General features: G+C 45.2%; 1 protein-coding gene across 2 annotated transcripts in view; it reads right to left on the bottom strand.

The window, feature by feature from the left end:
• The window catches only part of LOC148346881 (disks large homolog 5-like), a 76,680-nt gene extending 71,551 nt beyond the window's left edge, over positions 1-5,129 (bottom strand). Inside the window, exon 1 of one of the 2 annotated variants that reach the window (XM_088323397.1) lies at positions 4,408-5,129. In XM_088323397.1, the coding sequence (XP_088179523.1) occupies positions 4,408-4,729 (322 nt within the window). In that variant the 5' untranslated portion in view covers positions 4,730-5,129. The remainder of the gene's footprint in view (positions 1-4,407) is intronic. The other variant, XM_088323398.1, reaches the window with a different exon arrangement.
• Between the last annotated feature and the right edge of the window lie 12,835 nt (positions 5,130-17,964).

Here is a 17,964-nt window from a genome sequence, read left to right as displayed (position 1 = left end):
TTCATAGGGGCTTTATATGAACTATCAGAACACTGTGATTTCGGCAAGAGCCGTGAGGAAAACATCCGAGACCGGATAGTTATTGGAATATTGGACAAGGAAGTGTCGCGTAGGCTTCAGTTGATGGAAGGCCTGACGTTGACTCAGACTGTGCAAGTAGTTCGACAGGCGGAAGAGATTACTGCGCACGTCATAATGCAAGGAGAAGCAGTAGGGATGGTGCATGAAGTTACAAGGCAGAGATACAGATACCCAAAGTCTAAACCACAAGGTGGGTAGAAAGACAGAAAATGGGGAAATGTAAGAATATGTCCTAAATGTGGAAAAAACACAGCATAACAAAGATGAAAGCTGCCCTGCTAAGAAATCTACCTGCCATATCTGTCACAAAGCCGGGCACTGGGCTAGAGTGTGCAGGAATAAAAAGCAAGTGAATGAGATTAGTGAGCGGGCAGAACAGTCAGGAAAACCCGAGCAGTCAGCCTACTTCCTGGGTGCTGTGACACATGTGGAAAATGTAAAAGAACAATGGTCAGTTGAGCTCCAGCTAAATAATAAGCCAATAATGTTAAAACTCGACACAGGGGAAGATGTGAATGTAGTCAGCGAGGCGACGTACAACACATACACTCCAGAAAGTGTGTTAGAGCCACCAGACATTCCACTGGACGGCCCAGGTGGAGAGCAAAATTGTTTGGGGAGGTTCCAGGCCACAGTAACCTACAAAGGAAAATAATATCCACTAACAGCCTATGTAGTAGAGGGGATCACTAATAATATCTTAAGTCGCTCAATGTCAGTGAAAATGAATCTTGTGAGGAGAATAGACAAAATCAGTTTGAACATTCAGCAACACGCAGACTATGGGACATTGAAAACAGAGCCAGTGAGAATACAGCTTAAAGACAATGCCCAGCCGTATGCTGTACATACTGCACGCCGAGTACCACTCCTGATGCTCCAGAAGGTAAAAGAAGAGCTAAAGAGAATGGAGAGTAATGGCATCATTGAGCCCGTGACACAACCTACTGAGTGGTGTGAACCTATGGTCCTTGTCTCAAAGAAGAACACAGACAAAGCTCGCATATGTGTTAATCTCAAAAGACTGAATGAATCTGTCAAAAGGGAGCGGTACATCCTACCTACTGTGGATGAGATAACAGCCAAGCTAAGGGGAGCAACTGTTTTTTCATCACTCGATGCAGCCAGCGAGTTTTGGAAAATTCCACTGAATCCAGACAGCATCAAGCTCACGACCTTTATAACTCCATTTGGTCGGTACAGCTTCAAACGCTTGCCATTTGGAATTACTAGTACACCTGAAATCTTCCAGAGGAAGATGATGGAGACTTTACAAGGGTTGCAAGGTGCAGAGGTCTTCATGAACGATATTTTGGTCGACGGGAGCAATATGGAGCAACACAACAGACGTCTCAACAAAGTGATGCATCGTATTCAGTCAGCTGGATTTAATCTGAATAAGGACAAGTGCTCCATTAGGCAAAGCCAACTAAAGTTCCTCGGGCATCTCATCGAGAAGTCAGGGATTTGACCTGATCCTGAGAAGGTTGCAGCAATTCGGAAAATGCCACCTCCAGGAAATGTCACTGAGCTAAAGAGAATCCTGGAAATGGTGGCTTTCCTTGGCAGGTACATTCCCAACCTCTCTACTGTGGGGCAGCCGCTCCAGGAGTTTCTGAAAGATAAGAATTACTGGACGCGAGTACATGCTCAACAGACAGCCTTCGAAAACATAAGGGTATTACTGACGACTGCACCCGGTGCTGGCCTACTATGATGTCACCAAACTCACGGTCAGCAGATGCTAGCAGTTTTGGACTGGGGGGTGTGCTGTTACAACTTCATGGAGAACAGTGGAAACCAGTGGCATACTGCTCCAGACGACTATCTGATGCAGAAACACGTTATGCCCAGATAGAAAAGGAGTGTCTGGCAGGTGTGTGGGCATGTGAAAAGTTTGACAGATACCTAAATGGCCATAAACGTTTCAGGTTAGTGACAGATCACAAGCCGTTGGTACCTCTTATCAACAGTGAGAGCTTGGAAAATGTTCCTCTCAAATGTCAGCGTCTACTGATGAGGCTCATGAGATTCAGCGCGGTGGCCGAGTATGCACCAGGTAAAACTCTTGTGGTAGCAGACACACTGTCACGCAGCCCACTGACATGCAGTGAAGGGGATGTGGATACACACAGTGATGTAGACTGCTATGTAGCCTCAGTAGTCGGGGGAATACCGGCTTCTCCAAAGAGACTTGAAAACATGAGAAATGTCACTGCAACTGACACATTACACCTTGTCAGTAAGCTTATCAGGTCAGGGTGGCCGGAACACATAAGTAGCATCCCTTTGGACGCGAGGGAGTACACTAAAGTGAAGTCGGAGCTCTCCGTTGAAGGCGGCCTAGTCTTAAGAGGGTGCAGGATTGTCGTGCCACGTTCTATGAGAGCCGAAATTCTGGAGAAGCTACACCCGGGACACCAAGGCCTGATCAAATAGAGAGAGAGAGCCAAAACATCAGTGTAGTGGCCAGGGCTGTCCAAGCAGTTAAAGGGCACAGTGATGTCATGCCAAGTGTGTCTGGAAATGAGAAGGAAACAACAAAAAGAACCTCTTATCTCCACTACCTGATTGACCTTGGCAAAGAATTGCATTAGACCTGTGCGAAGACAAGACACCACAACTACCTGATAATATCAGACTACTACTCTTGATTCCTGGAAATACTGCACCAGTCCTCAACCACTAGTTCACACATAATTGAGAATCTAAAAGAGTGTTTGCTAGATTTGGGGTTGTTGACCAGGCAGTTAGCGATAACGGTCCACAATTTGCCAGTGCAGAGTTTCAGAATTTTGCAAAAGAGCTGGATTTTGAACATATAACATCCAGTCTTTATCATCCTCAAGGCAATGGACATGCCGAAAGAGCAGTACAGGTTGCTAAGGAAATCCCGAATCAGAAAGATCCATTGCTAGCCCTGATGATCTACAGATCCACTCCATGTTCCACCACAGGCTACAGCCCAGTTGAACTGCTAATGGGAAGGAGGATCAGGACGACAGTTCCAACCTTGGAGAAGAATCTCCTGCCCAGATGGCCCAGCAGGAAAACGGTAAAAGTGAACGACGCCAAGCAGAAAGCAGTGCAAGCTCACTACTTCAACCGCCGTCACGGAGCCAGACTCCTACCTGCTCTACAACCAGGAGCAACGGTCTACATCAGGCTGGTCCAAGAAAAATCATGGTCTAGACCAGCAGTGGTCTCAGGAGAGGCTTCTACAAGTAGATCCTACAATATCACCACCCAAGACGGTGCTGTTCTACGGCGGAATCGTCGTCATCTCCTGACATCGTCAGCTTTACGCCGCATCACAACCATCATCTACAGAAAGTGATGAAGTGCAGTTACAGGCTACCATTCAAGAAGAGACTGTCCCTCCAGTCCAGGCTATGGGTCCATCCGACACACCTCCACCATGACAGATTGTGACAAGGTCTGGAAGGGTGTGTAAGCCTGTTAAGACTTGACCAGTGAATGAGTTAGAATTCATTACGGCCTTTGGGGGGGTTAAGAAATGGAAGAGACAATACACACAGGGGACTAATTGTTCTTGCTCAGATGATAATGCTGTGAAAAGAAAAACAAAGAAAAAAAAGAAAAAAGAAAAGAAAAACATTGTCCCAGAAATGTGAGTTGTGACCAAATGTTATGATTGAAATGACATATTGTTTGCACATTGTAGTTGCAATTACTGCTTTGAATCTAAAACAGTGACTTGAATGCCAATTTCATTTAGCAATGTGCAATTGACCGTTGATTGTTTGATTTATTGTTATTAATAATTTTCCCTGTGGTAAGATAATGTCAGATCTACCGATTATTGTTTTAGACAGCTTTGTGATGCTGCTATTTGTTTCTTTCAAAAGAAAAAAAGGGGGGGTGTCATATACGGTAATTGATTGTGCCTGCGCAGCAGACGCATTATTACGGTAGAGGGAGACCGCGTGGTGTCGGGGAGATGTTTGTAACCGAGCGAAGAAGCTATATCGTGTTCTGTAAATAAACAAAGTTCATGTTTAGTTTAAAGAGGACTCCGTCCATCTTTTACACCCGCGACCCTACTGAGGATAAGCGGTGCAGATAATGGATGGATGAAAATTTAATAAATTAACCAGGCAGACACTCTGGGTGCTCAACACCCCCAAAGTTTTTATCCCAAAATCGCCCCTGCCTCTGGCTATCGGTGTGAGTTCGCGTGTGAAAGGTTAACTGTGAAGTACATTGTGAAGCACTTTGGAGGTCTTCAGTGACTTATTGAAAGCGCTACAGAACATACAGTCCATTTACATTTTTAACACTAAACTGCTCATGTGTTCATCTTACCGGTGCAGTGATCCAAAGGCCCAGTATCGAGGTCGGTCCCGGTGAACACCGAGCGCAGGTGAGGGTTAGTCTCCTCCAGGGCCGAGCAGAAATCGGCAAAGTGGTCCCGATCCTTGCGGAGCAGGATCTTGACGAGGAGCTGCACTTTTTCTGCACCGGAGGAAGCGCATGCTCCACCGCCTCCGCAACCCAGCTCGTGTCGCTCGGCAGCGCTTAATGTTCCTCCACGGGACAGAACCTCCACGAGCTGGTCGACGTTGGTGACGGACTCGGCCAAGTTAGGGTGACACTTCTCCAGAAACTCCTTATGTCGCGGGTCCATTGCTCCTACACGTCAGCCTCGTTTCAGTTCTCGGTAGTTATATAATTCTGTTAGGGACGTTCGAAGCTTTCAGACTCAAAAAATAATCAAAGAAGGCGAAACGACCTGGTTCTGCTAGACGACGAGTAGCCATGTTTGTTGACGGCGCCGAGATGACACGTTTTTCTCCCTGTCTCTTTTCCTCTGCCCGGGGAGAAGTCGTAGTTAAAGCCTCGATCGCTCCGCGCTACGAATCCCTTGCGAGTTGTTCGGACATGTTGAAAAGTAAAGAAAAGGTATTGTGGACTCCACTTGAGAAACGAAAGAAGAGTTCGAGCTGAAGAGGGAGGAGGAGAAGCGCTCATGTTTCGGAGCACAGGACTTTTTTAAAGTGGGCGGAGCCTGGTGGTTGGACGCACCTGGTTCGCCACGCACGAGATTGTCAACACTGCATAGAAATACAATATATCGGAGTATTCCCACATGCGGCCCGCGGGTCGGATTAGGCCCACGGACAGAATAAATCCAGACTGCGAGACGACGTTGAGAAAATTGCGAGAGAAAAATGAGCCGTGGTTTTTAATAGGTCCACTTAATGTCACCAAAACACTCACAAAGGCACTGTGGTTGTAATGATTTCTCGCTCTTTCTCTCCAGTTTCTCAGTATATTTCTCTCCCTCGCTCCTGTTTTTATACCTTGTTCTCTCTTTCTCACTGCTTCTCTCTCTCTCTCTGTGGTTCTCTTGATATCTCCCTCTCTCTCTTTTTCCCACTCTTTCTTCCCCTCTCTTTTCCTCTCTCTCTCTCTCTCTCTCTCTCTTTATTTCTTTCTTTCTTCACATAATTCTGCCAGAGACTTGGTAGCCTGAATACATGCTGGAGAGAATTGTATGTCTCACTCTGTTTCTATTCCTCTCTTTCTTTCTTTCTTTCTTTCTTTCTTTCTTTCTTTCTTTCTTTCTTTCTTTCTTTCTTTCTTTCTTTCTTTCTTTCTTTCTTTCTTTCTTTCTTGCTTTCTTGCTTTCTTGCTTTCTTGCTTGCTTGCTTGCTTGCTTGCTTGCTTTTTTCTTTCTTTCTTTTTCTAATTCTCTCTTTCTTGCTCTTGCTTATTCCCTCTTTTTCTCCCTTTCTTTCTCTCTCTCTCAACCCCTGCCACACGATACCTGCAGAGAAACAGAAAGAGGAAGAGAGGAGTACAAAATCTCCAGAACGTAACAAATAAACATGACTTGATTTGACTGGCCCCAAGCTTGTCAGGGTGAACAGAATAGAAATGGGATATTGAAGATTTGTCTGAGAAAAACGAACGTGGGACCCACGAGAGCTTTTCCAGTATATAACACTCCCAGTCATTTAGAACCTGCTGTGCTGCTGGATACCCACCAGTTGACCACACACCATATTTGCCGGGTGATCCACCACAAAGAGGTGGAGTCGATGGGACCTGGGAGGACAGAGAATGCTGGCAGAAACGTGTTTCAAGAGGTAGACCTTCTTTCCCGGCCTGTAGTCAGGAGCAGGGACATGGCGAAGATTGGCAAGCATCTGGTTGCGGGCATTGGTCTGAGAGAGAGCAGGCCAAACCTCATGCCAGACCCAATGAGCCCATTCTCAATGTTCCTGGATGGAAAATACGCCCACAGATCTCTCCTGATTTGGGAACGGGGTGCTCGTGAGCATTGGCCCCAATGAAGGGAGACATCCCCATCGCGATGACACCAGGGTAATTTGGTTGTACTCAATCAATGGAAGGTGAGCGCAGGGTGGACTCCAAGTCCTGGGTAGCCCGCTATGTCTGACCATTGGTCTGTGGATGGTAACCAGGGAACGGACTGGAAGTGATTCCCACAGCTTGGTAGGAGGCTCTCCACACCAGGGAGGTGAACTACAGCCCGCGATCAGAGACAATGTGAGTGGGGAGACCATGAAGCCTGAAAACATGCTACACAAGCAAGTTTTTTGAACGTGGGACGAAATCAACAGACTTGGAGAATCGGTCCACAGCGGTAAGGACCACAGTGTACCCTCCCGGTGACGAAGTTCACCACGATTTGGGACCAGGGACAAGGCCTCAGCACACTGGCAGGTGGACGCTGGGAAGCCTTGCCTAGCACCCACAGACAGATCAGGCTGGGATGAAATCCTTGATGTCTTGAACCATGGTCTCCCATCAGAAACGCTGTTTAGAAGGCTCATCATCATAGTCCTGTTAAGCGGGGGATAGTTGACAGGAGAACATGGATGATGGATTTTTTTTTGGGGGGCCAAATCAGAACTATTAACTGTGCAAAAGGACTTAATAAGAAAATATTTTCTTTCAACTTTGTATGGTCACCTCAGACGATGCACACCACGTGTAAGGTAAAACTGTAAAACATGTTTTCTGTGCTACAGTAAATATATTGCTTGTTTGCTATGCCAATCAAATGATGATGACGATATAGGTCCATTTATTTGTAAATCTGACTGTGCCTCAATAGACAATTACTGTAAGTCCTTTAAGAGCAAAATGTGCAATTCTAAAATATGAGAACATGTAGTCCTCAGTCCCTTCTTGCTTGGGGCCCCAGGGAACCTTGGTACGCCACTATTGTTCACAAAATCTTTCAGTCTATGGAATACCAAAACATTAAAGCCCCACTCTGTAACATTTCACCACTGGAGGGCACTGTTGTCTAATGGGAAGGAAATACAGTGCCAAATGATCACTGCATAGCAGTAATATGCCAGACAAACATGGCAGCCACTAATAGGAAGGGATTCCACTATGTAAAAGAAATACAAGTGTCTCAACTTAAGATTTTTTTAAAAGTAAAAAATAACATTTGTATGATAGTCCATGTTTTTTTTACTGAATGAGATTTGTTTTGTTCGACTGTGAGACAATGATTATTACACACTGTGCCTTTAAAGGGGTGCTTCTTAATTATTTAGTCATTTAGCAATCACATTATATTGGTAGGGACAAAACAACAATCGCTAGATATTGATGGAAACACGTCACCTTTGTCGATGCCAAATCTACACCTTTCGGCACATTTTCTCAGAAAAAAACGCAAGCATCTCATCAGAGTGATTGGGTTGTGATGTTTTCAGGTGAAAGTTTAATTCATTTGGCTTCATGCTCCCCGCTGCCAACATTTTTAACATAACAAGGACAACTGTCTTTGCTCGCCTCCCTCCGTAATCGCAGTAAATTGCTACATACGCTTCATCACATCTTAGCTTTCGGGGCGAGACTTTTGTTTGTCTCTTTGCCCTGTATCTCTTCGCCTGTCCCCGCACCCATGTTAAATATTTTTCTCATGAGGTCACTTGAGGGTCTGCTATACTTTGTGTCTACACTTCCTACTGAATGTTTATACTATGTGTTTAATGCACTGCGTGAAGGCTAAACCAAACAAAACACTCTGCCAATAAAAACGCCAATGCGCCCTAATATAGTTGAGGGCAATTGCACCTTATTCTAAGAAAGTTTAAAAAAAAGTTTTCTAAAGTCAAAAATGCATGCACCCCCACACCGGAATGTGGGAGGAAACCGGAGTGCCCGGAGAAAACCCACGCAAGCACGGGGAGAACATAAAAACTCCACACAGGAGTTTCGATCTCATGACCACAGAACTGTGCCGCAGACGCACCGCCGTGCTCCCCTCTATATATATATATATATATATGTAACCGCGCTGTACGTGTCCCACCAAAGATCCACATTCACGCTGGACTGGATGATGAGGTTTTTATTATTACAGTTTCTGCAAATGGATGAGTCACAACATTAGCTTTTTCTGCTGGGTCTGATCTCTTTGATCTCTTTGTAGTACTCTGGTTAAACTAACAACAAAGCATATCAAAGAGCTTTCTTTTCACTTTACAGAAAATACATTTTAGAATATCACAATACATTTTTAAATCTTTACATTTTAGCAAGACACTGTTAACAAGAGATCGTATAGTGGATTTTTAACGTTTACAATGAATTCAACATGTTTTTCTTTGCTCTGAATTTTAACCAACATCATCCTTTTTTATATGTACATGAGAAAATAGGAATAAAAACAATAATGAGTATAAAAATTGGTACAATTTACCTGCAAATGGATGAGTCACAACATTAGCTTTTTCTGCTGGGTCTGATCTCTTTGATCTCTACAAGGGGAATTAATATTTAGTAAAACAGAAACAACACGAGAATAAACCTAAACAGCTTGACAATATCAATCACATTACTATGCATGGTGAGAGATTTGTCAGCTGGGGTTGTAATGTTTAAAATTAACTTAATTTGTGGAGCACCAAAAGATATGTCTTACCTTTGTAGTACTCTGGTTAAACTAACAACGAACCCCGCCTCCGGGTCACATGTTAGAAGCCAAAACCAAACCCCACCCCATACCAGCAGATGGCACTGTTGGACTCAGCATTGCAGGACATTTACCAAAAACTATACACATATTTTAGCAGGAATTTCAATAAAATAAAAGTTATTATTACACCCGTTACATACACCCCCCTGAAATTCTGCTAAATATGGGAGTGCTACACTAAACAGAAAAAAAAATCACAGCCAAAACGGCAAATACTGATGAAAAAGACATGAAAACTGGTACAGTATCACAAGGAACAAACTGAAGTGCATGTCAGTTCTAAAACTCTCCCAAAAAAGGAGTGTGAAAAGAAAGGAGGCGATCAAACTCCTAACTAAGCACAGACTCAAAGATGCCTGTTACATCTCTGAAATATCAAACATTGTTCCTGTAGTTGTAAGTGCTCACATAGGCACAATTCTTGTTTCTTACTCAAGCTTTGTTACTTAAACTGAAAGTGTATCTCTACTGAACTTAAATTAGGAACTAGCAGATATCGCAGACAGAGGAGTGTCACCTACCAACTGGTCATTCATCTGACAAATTAGACGACTAGGAGGCCTGATGGACTGGCGGACCCTAAGACCATAACGGTCAGGTTGAGCACAATTAACCTGAGCTTGAAGGTCTGGGACTGTCAAGTCTAAACAGTCAGTATTAGGGGAGTCTGCGTCCGGATAGTCAGTGTTAAATGGGGTCTCGTCTGGGAGGCCCATACCCAAAGGGATCATGTTTTCAGAGCACTGTGATGGGCTTTCCGTATTGTCACTTGAAGTATGGTCAACATCTTGTTCGGGGATGTGCTGACTTCCTCGACTGGATGTATCAACTGTGAGAGAGTCGGACTGGGCATCAGATCTGCTGTCTAGTGAGTTATCCTCCACTTCTGGATGAACTTGCTCTTCACCTGCCTGTATCACCCAGTTTACTGTACGGACATCACTGTCTTCAACCGCGTCAGGTAAATCAGGGCATACATCACTTCCGTGCATAGCAGCGTCACACCCTGAGTGTTCAGATTCGCTGGCCAGATCATCCTCACAGGGCAAGAAGCTAACAGAGAGCAGCAAATTCCTGTGAACTACCTTCTCTTTGCCCGTCAGACAATCCTTGACTCTATAGACATTGAGATCAGGCTTGACTGATATGACTTCATACGGGGTCGACTCCCACTTATCTGCAACTTTGCGTTTCCCCGGGACACCTCTGTTGGCGATCAACACCCGGTCTCCCACGACGAGGGGTGATCCTTTGGCCCTACGGTTGTACAGCTTGGCATGGCGAGTCTGTTCTCTGAGAGTATTCCTCTGTACAATCTGAGCAGCTTCATGTAGATCTTTCTTCAGATGGCGTACAAAGTCAGAATAGCTGACAACAGCATCATTGGTATTTGCATGTTGAAACATGACATCGACAGGGAGACGAGGGATTCTACCAAACACTAGGTAAAACGGTGCAAACCCTGTTGTCTCATGCTCTGTGCAGTTATAGCAGAATGTGAGCTGCTGCAGCATTTGTGGCCACTTTGCTTTGGGCTGAGGGGGAAGGGTTCTGATCATATCTCCCAATGTTCGGTTAAATCGTTCTGCAATTCCATTTCCCATAGGGTGGTACGGAGTCGTATGGGATTTCTCCACCCCTGCCATCTCTAGAAGCTCTTTGATCAGTTTGCTCTCAAAATTAGCTCCCTGATCAGAGTGGATACGCCGTGGGAAACCATAGACAAGGAAGAAATCCTGCCACAGACGGCGAGCAACTTGTTTGGCGGTTTGATTCCTGCAAGGGAAGGCATGCGCCATCTTGGAGAAATGATCAGTTACGACCAGGACATCTACAGACTTGTTCTCTTGCTCAGCAGTCCAAAAGTCTATACAGACCAACTCCATAGGCTCAGAGGTGACTATGTTCTTGAGTGGTGCACGGTTGTGTGGTTCCGGTGTTTTCCCTACTACACAGCGCTGACAGGATTTAACATAATTCACAACATCACGTTCCATGCCATTCCAGAAGAATCTTTGCCTCACCAGAGACAAAGTACGGTTCTGGCCTTGGTGACCTGCTGAGTCATGTAAACCTTGAAGGACTTTCTGTTTCAATGAATCAGGCACCACAAACTGGAAGATTTTCTTGGCCATGTGAGGATCTTTCCTTATTTTGTAGAGCATGCCATTCTGTATGGTGAGTCTGCTCCAATGCTTCAGTAGTTTCATCACACTAGGCGACTCGACAGCTCTCTCACGCCCGGTAGGTCTCTTGTGTCTATGCACAAAGTACATGGTTCTGCTTATTGTGTTGTCCTGTTCTTGTAAACCAACTAGCTGACTCTGTGGGAGTGCTGTTGACTGATCTCCCTTCTGCAGAAGATTGAAGTTGGCATCTGTTCCCATCACTTGACCCACGCCACCAGTGGACTGAGCATTGAGGACAGCAGCAACTTCTTCTGATGTCACAGAACCATTGGAGCCTGATGGAATTGCCCTTTTTACTGACTCGTCTGATGTCCCAGCACTCTCGTCTACAACAGCGTGACAATTGTTGGATACTCTGAACACCTCTTGCACAGTACTGTTGTTCACCCCGTTGACTTGGTCCAAGAGCGAGGTATAGGGCTCGGTAACAAGGCAATGACCCACACATGACCGTACAAATGGCTCACGGCTCAGAGCGTCGGCTACGATGTTCTTTGGGCCGGGAATGTACTTCAGGTCAAAATTGTATGCAGCTAGCTTCGCTACCCACCGCTGTTCACACGCATCAAGTCTTGGTTTGGTCAAAATGTATGTCAGTGGGTTATTGTCGGTCCACGTGGTAAAGTGTCTTCCTTTCAACCAATGGCTGAATTTATCACATACCGCCCATTTCAAGGCAAGAAATTCGAGCCTGTGTGCAGGGTAGTTGAGCTGGGAGCGAGAGAGCGTCTTACTTGCAAAGGCGACTGGTCTGGCTACTTTTCCACCAGGTGGCAGCTGTGACAGGACTGCTCCAATCCCATCAAAGGATGCGTCGACAGCCAGAATAAACGGCGCATCAAAATCTGGGTGGGCCAGAGTGACACCTGTCACGAGGTCGTGCTTCAGTGCTACAAAGGCGTTCTGGCATGCATCGGACCAATCTGCAGGCGTCAGCTTCACTTGACCTTTCTTGCGGGCTCTCTTGCGCTTATGCTTGTCACCAGATTCAGATGTGAGCCTGAACAGAGGTTTTGCCTTCGCAGAACATGCTTCAATGAAGCTTTGGAAATACATCACCATGCCTAGAAAAGATCTGATTTTACTAGGGCATGGCGTCTTGCCATCCGACTCCATTAGATCAGCGACTTGTACGTCATTTATCGCTCTCACCTTCTCGGGGTCAGTCCGAATTCCATCCTCACTGATGACATGCCCAAGAAATTTCACAGTCCGTCTGAGGAAAAAACACTTTTTGGGTGCGAGCTTGAGGTTGTGTTCCTTGAGGCGAGTAAACACCATCTGCAGGCGTTGGAGTGCAACTTCCTCTGTAGGGGCAAACACCATCAGATCGTCGAGGTAACATAATAGGCTCATGAAATTCTGATCACCGAATATCGACATCATCATCCTCATAAATGTTGCTGGGCTGTTGCAAAGTCCCTGAGGGAGCCGGTTGTACTCGTGAAGCCCAAATGGTGACGAGAATGCCGTGTACTTTTTGTCATCAGGGTGCAAGGGGACATTGTAGTAGCCTGACGTCAGGTCCATTGTGGAGAAAAAGGCATTTCCCCCAAGTGCGGCCAAAGCATCAGCTTGATGCGGTAGTGGGTAGGCATCCTTTATGGTTCTTGCATTAAGCCTTCTGAAATCAGTACATACCCTTAGTTCTCCATTCCGCTTCCATATGAGAACAAGCGCAGATGCATAGTCGCTAGTTGACTTCTGAATAATTCCTTTCTCTTCCATCTCGTTCAGAGTCGTCCTCAGTTTTTCATACTGACTTGGTGGTATACGTCTGTAGGGTAGACGGAATGGCTTATCATCAACAAGGTGGATACGATGTACAAACTCTTTGGCCTCTCCACAGTCCATCTTATGGCGAGAGAAGATTGACTCGAATTGTTCGATGATATGGAGGAGCTTGTCTTTACACTGCAGCGAAACCTCACATGACTTCAGGTCAATATCTTGCAGTCCCAGAGCTTCCAATGTACGCATCATGTCCTCTTCTGACCTGGGTCGGACCTCTTTGCTCTGTACACTCTGCACGTTGCACTTGACCTCCTCTGCATTGGGCAGGTCTTCCGCTGCGATACAAGGAGACACAGCTGCAATTTTCCTGTTTCTCCTCAGCACCACAACTCTGTCCGTGGGATTAAAGACTTTAACAGGCACCCATCCATCTCCCCAGAGTGGAGTAACAACTCTTCCGACAAGGACTTGTCTGGGCCCAGCCTTTGATTGGGTTGGCTCAACGACCACTGTGCTGCCCGCAGACGTCCCGGCCAACTCAGGTAACTTGCCCCAAACAACGTACTCGGTCCGTGGATTCAGCGTCACGCAACTCTTGATTTTTACTGTCCCTACTTTGTCTGGAATGCAGTCACCTCTCCATCTCTCTGTGTTAGAAAGCATTGACAGGAATTGACTGTGGTTATCGGACAGACCGTTGTCAGGAGTGGAAACTAATCTCCAGTAGCCATCAGTACTTTTCAATTGAGTCAAAATATATTTGATGGCATTGCTGCCAAGGATCATCTGTTCGGTCTGGCCTGGCACAACCATTACTGGTATTATCATTTGGCACCCGTAAACTGTGACGTGAATGTCGTACATATCTCTGGGAGAAACTTGGTGTCCACCGCAGCCTACAATGACATAATCATCGGCCGTGTAACTCATCATATCAGGGAATTGCTGCAGGAGGGACTTAGCCGTGTCCTCACTTACTGTACAAGCTATCGACCCGCTGTCCAACAGCGCTCTGAAAGTGGGGCCTTCTTGCACAAGTACAGGTGTGTAAAACAGTTCGTCAGTCTCCGCTATTCTCTGAAACCCCTGAAAGATCAGCTTCTTCGATGGAGGTATCTTGTTGCTATACAACTCATAAATTGATTTATTATCTTGCATGTCAGGCTTCACATTAGTGGTGGGAGGTATACTCAGTTGATCTGCACTGTTCTCCCCTAAGCGCAGATCAGTTAGTTTCCCTGAGGCAGCGGGACAACTTTCGTCACTGGACAATCACGTCGAGAATGCCCTGGGGCATGGCAGTGAAAGCAAAGGTTTTTGTCTCGGCAATGAGAGAGAGCACTGTGTTCGACTTCTTTGCAAATGATACATGGCTTGGCAGTGAAACCATTGATTCTGGCTCCAGGTCGCCTGGTTGGAGCTCCCCCTCTCTCTTGGAACTGGTTCGAGGTAACACGTATCAGAACTTTCTCCAACATACTAATAACGTCCGTTAGAGAGACATACTGTGGGCTCGAAGTCTGAGGTGGCTCGTGCACGAGGGTTGGACCATGGTTCACCTCAGCTTTGTGTACGGCAATTTCCGCTCTATTCGCAGGTTGTTGTAGGGAATCTGCTTTGTAGCTCTTCTCAGCGTGGTATTCATTCAGCACCTCTAGTAACTCACATGCAGACCACTTTTCGATGGTTTTTGATCTGTAAGTGAGTGCCAGTTCCTTGCATGGGCAGTTCCTAATAAACATGTGAGTAACCTCTATTTCAGGGTTGTCAAATGTTTTGCCCTGCTCACTCAAGCACTCAGAGGCAAGGTCAGCTGCTCTGTTTAGTCTCAGCCAGTAGTCATAGGGGTCTTCCTGGTCTTTGGGCAAAGTTGAATAAAAGTCAGCTAGAGGGACAGCAGAGTACTTGGTACAGCTAAAGTGTTTCCTGAGAAGACTATAAATCATGTCAGGGCGGGTATAGACGTCTATATTACTGTTTCTAATGCCAAACCTAACTACATCTTTAGCTTTTCCTCTTAAATGTATAAGGATTTCCTCTGCTTGCTCTTCAAGTCTCACATTACTCCTTTTAATAAATGTCCTCATTAGATCTTCCCACTCATGTATTGTTATTGAGTCTGAGCCATCCCCAATAAATGACGGCGGTTCCTTAACCTTTCTCTGTGTAACCACCTGACTCAATCTGTTTGCTACATCTTGTGTGGCAGCAGCGTTAGGAGCTACTATATTACGTGACTGTATATTTGTGAATATGCTATCAGCCAATTTATGTCCTATCTCCTGAATAATATTTGTCATCTGATCAGCTACGCCCTCAGAAACGTCACTTGTGCTCTGAGTAAACATGTTTCAAAGATGTAAATAAGTCAAAATCGCCTGCGTAACACGTCACTGTATAGCAGTTTTAAATACTGTGAGCTGATGGCTTCATGAAATGATGTGGCAGGTAGGACAGTCCTCGGTTCGGAGAGCTTGATAGAAGTCACGGGTCACGGCACCAATGTAACCGCGCTGTACGTGTCCCACCAAAGATCCACATTCACGCTGGACTGGATGATGAGGTTTTTATTATTACAGTTTCTGCAAATGGATGAGTCACAACATTAGCTTTTTCTGCTGGGTCTGATCTCTTTGATCTCTTTGTAGTACTCTGGTTAAACTAACAACAAAGCATATCAAAGAGCTTTCTTTTCACTTTACAGAAAATACATTTTAGAATATCACAATACATTTTTAAATCTTTACATTTTAGCAAGACACTGTTAACAAGAGATCGTATAGTGGATTTTTAACGTTTACAATGAATTCAACATGTTTTTCTTTGCTCTGAATTTTAACCAACATCATCCTTTTTTTATGTACATGAGAAAATAGGAATAAAAACAATAATGAGTATAAAAATTGGTACAATTTACCTGCAAATGGATGAGTCACAACATTAGCTTTTTCTGCTGGGTCTGATCTCTTTGATCTCTACAAGGGGAATTAATATTTAGTAAAACAGAAACAACACGAGAATAAACCTAAACAGCTTGACAATATCAATCACATTACTATGCATGGTGAGAGATTTGTCAGCTGGGGTTGTAATGTTTAAAATTAACTTAATTTGTGGAGCACCAAAAGATATGTCTTACCTTTGTAGTACTCTGGTTAAACTAACAACGAACCCCGCCTCCGGGTCACATGTTAGAAGCCAAAACCAAACCCCACCCCATACCAGCAGATGGCACTGTTGGACTCAGCATTGCAGGACATTTACCAAAAACTATACACATATTTTAGCAGGAATTTCAATAAAATAAAAGTTATTATTACACCCGTTACATATATATATATATATATATATATATATATATATATATATATCTCATCTCATCTCATCTCATCTCATTAGCCATACCGCTTATCCTCAGTAGGGTCGCGGGGGGGCTGGAGCCCATCCCAGCAATCATCGGACAGTGGGCAGGGGACATCCTGAACTGGTTGCCAGCCAATCGCAGGGCACACAGGGACAGACAACTCATTCGCTCATTCACACCTAGGGACAAATTGGACCGGCCAATTCACCTGAAATGCATGTCTTTGGAATGTGGGAGGAAACCGGAGTGCCCGGAGGAAACCCACGCAAGCACGGGGAGAACATACAAACTCCGCACAGAAAGTCTGGAGCTGGATTTGAACCCACGACAGGTTCCCATGACATGAACTGTGCCTCACAAGCGCTAACCAATATATCCGCTCTGCAAAACGCCTGAACCCGAGACAGTCTCGCTGGTCCCTGTTCTTCGCCAGGTCTAACTTCACCCTCTCCTACCGCCCGGGTTCCCGTAACGTTAAGCCTGATGCTCTCTCACGCCAGTTTCAGAAGGAGGAAGACCAATTCCGGGGTCCGGCGGCCATCCTTCCTGCTTCTCGGGTGGTGGCCACGCTCACCTGGGACATCGAGGACCGCGTCAGCTCGCTCCTGTTGTCCGTCAGCCCTCGGATCGAGCAAGCAAGCCTTACTCTCCCTCTCTTTAAAAAAAACTGAGAAAACGAGCGCTATTGAGTCCTCTGTCCGTTTCTGGTCTGTGACAGAAAGCCAATTTGTCAATGAGCCACAGCTGGCGCCACACAGGCGGGGCCAATTGGGCGCCATGGCAACCGTGACATATATATGTATGTATACATTGAAGAAAATTACCCTGCTATTTTGCTATTTCTCCCACTTAGAAATCATATAGGGGTTTGAAATTTTCATCGTAGGTGCATGTCCACTGTGAGAAAGATAAACTGAAAAAACGAATAAATGATTTTTTTACCGAATTATTTGTGTGATATAGCTGCAAATAAGTATTTGAACACCCGAGAATGTGAATTTTAACATTTGGTACAGTAGCCTTTGTTTACTATTACAGAGGTCAAACGTTTCCTGTCGTCTTTCACCAGGTTTGCACACAGAAGGGATCTTGGTCAACTCCTCCACACAGATCTTCTCTAGAGCAGTCAGGTTTCTGTGTTGTCGCTGAGAAACACAGAGTTTGATCTCCTTCCAAAGATTTTCGATTGGGTTTAGGGCTGGAGACTGGCTGGGCCATGCTAGAACTTTGATATGCTTCTTACGGAGCCATTCCTTGGTTTTCCTGGCCGTGTACTTTGGGTCGTTGTCATGTTGGAAGACCCAGCTACAACTCATCTTCAATGAACTGACTGAGAGAGAGGAGGTTGTTCTCCAAAATCTCACTATACACAGCCCCAGTCATCCTCTATTTTCAGTGCACTCATCCTGTTCCATGTTCAGAAAAACACCCACAAAGCATGATAATAACACTCTCATGGTTCATAGTAGGGATGGTGATATTAGTCATTAGAATTTTACCATTTTTGTTTGCCGGGTGAAAAGCCTGTGGCCCTCCAGCTGTAGTATGCCCATCTATGGTTTATTTGTATCTTCCGTTTGTCTTACTTTCAACGATGAGTTCAT

This window comes from Urocampus carinirostris, chromosome 19 (assembly GCF_059441175.1).
Source record: "Urocampus carinirostris isolate Australia breed hairy pipefish chromosome 19, RoL_Ucar_1.0, whole genome shotgun sequence".
NCBI lineage: Eukaryota > Metazoa > Chordata > Actinopteri > Syngnathiformes > Syngnathidae > Urocampus > Urocampus carinirostris.
Note: the sequence above shows the minus strand (reverse complement) of the source record. Positions and strands in the feature narration are given on the sequence as shown.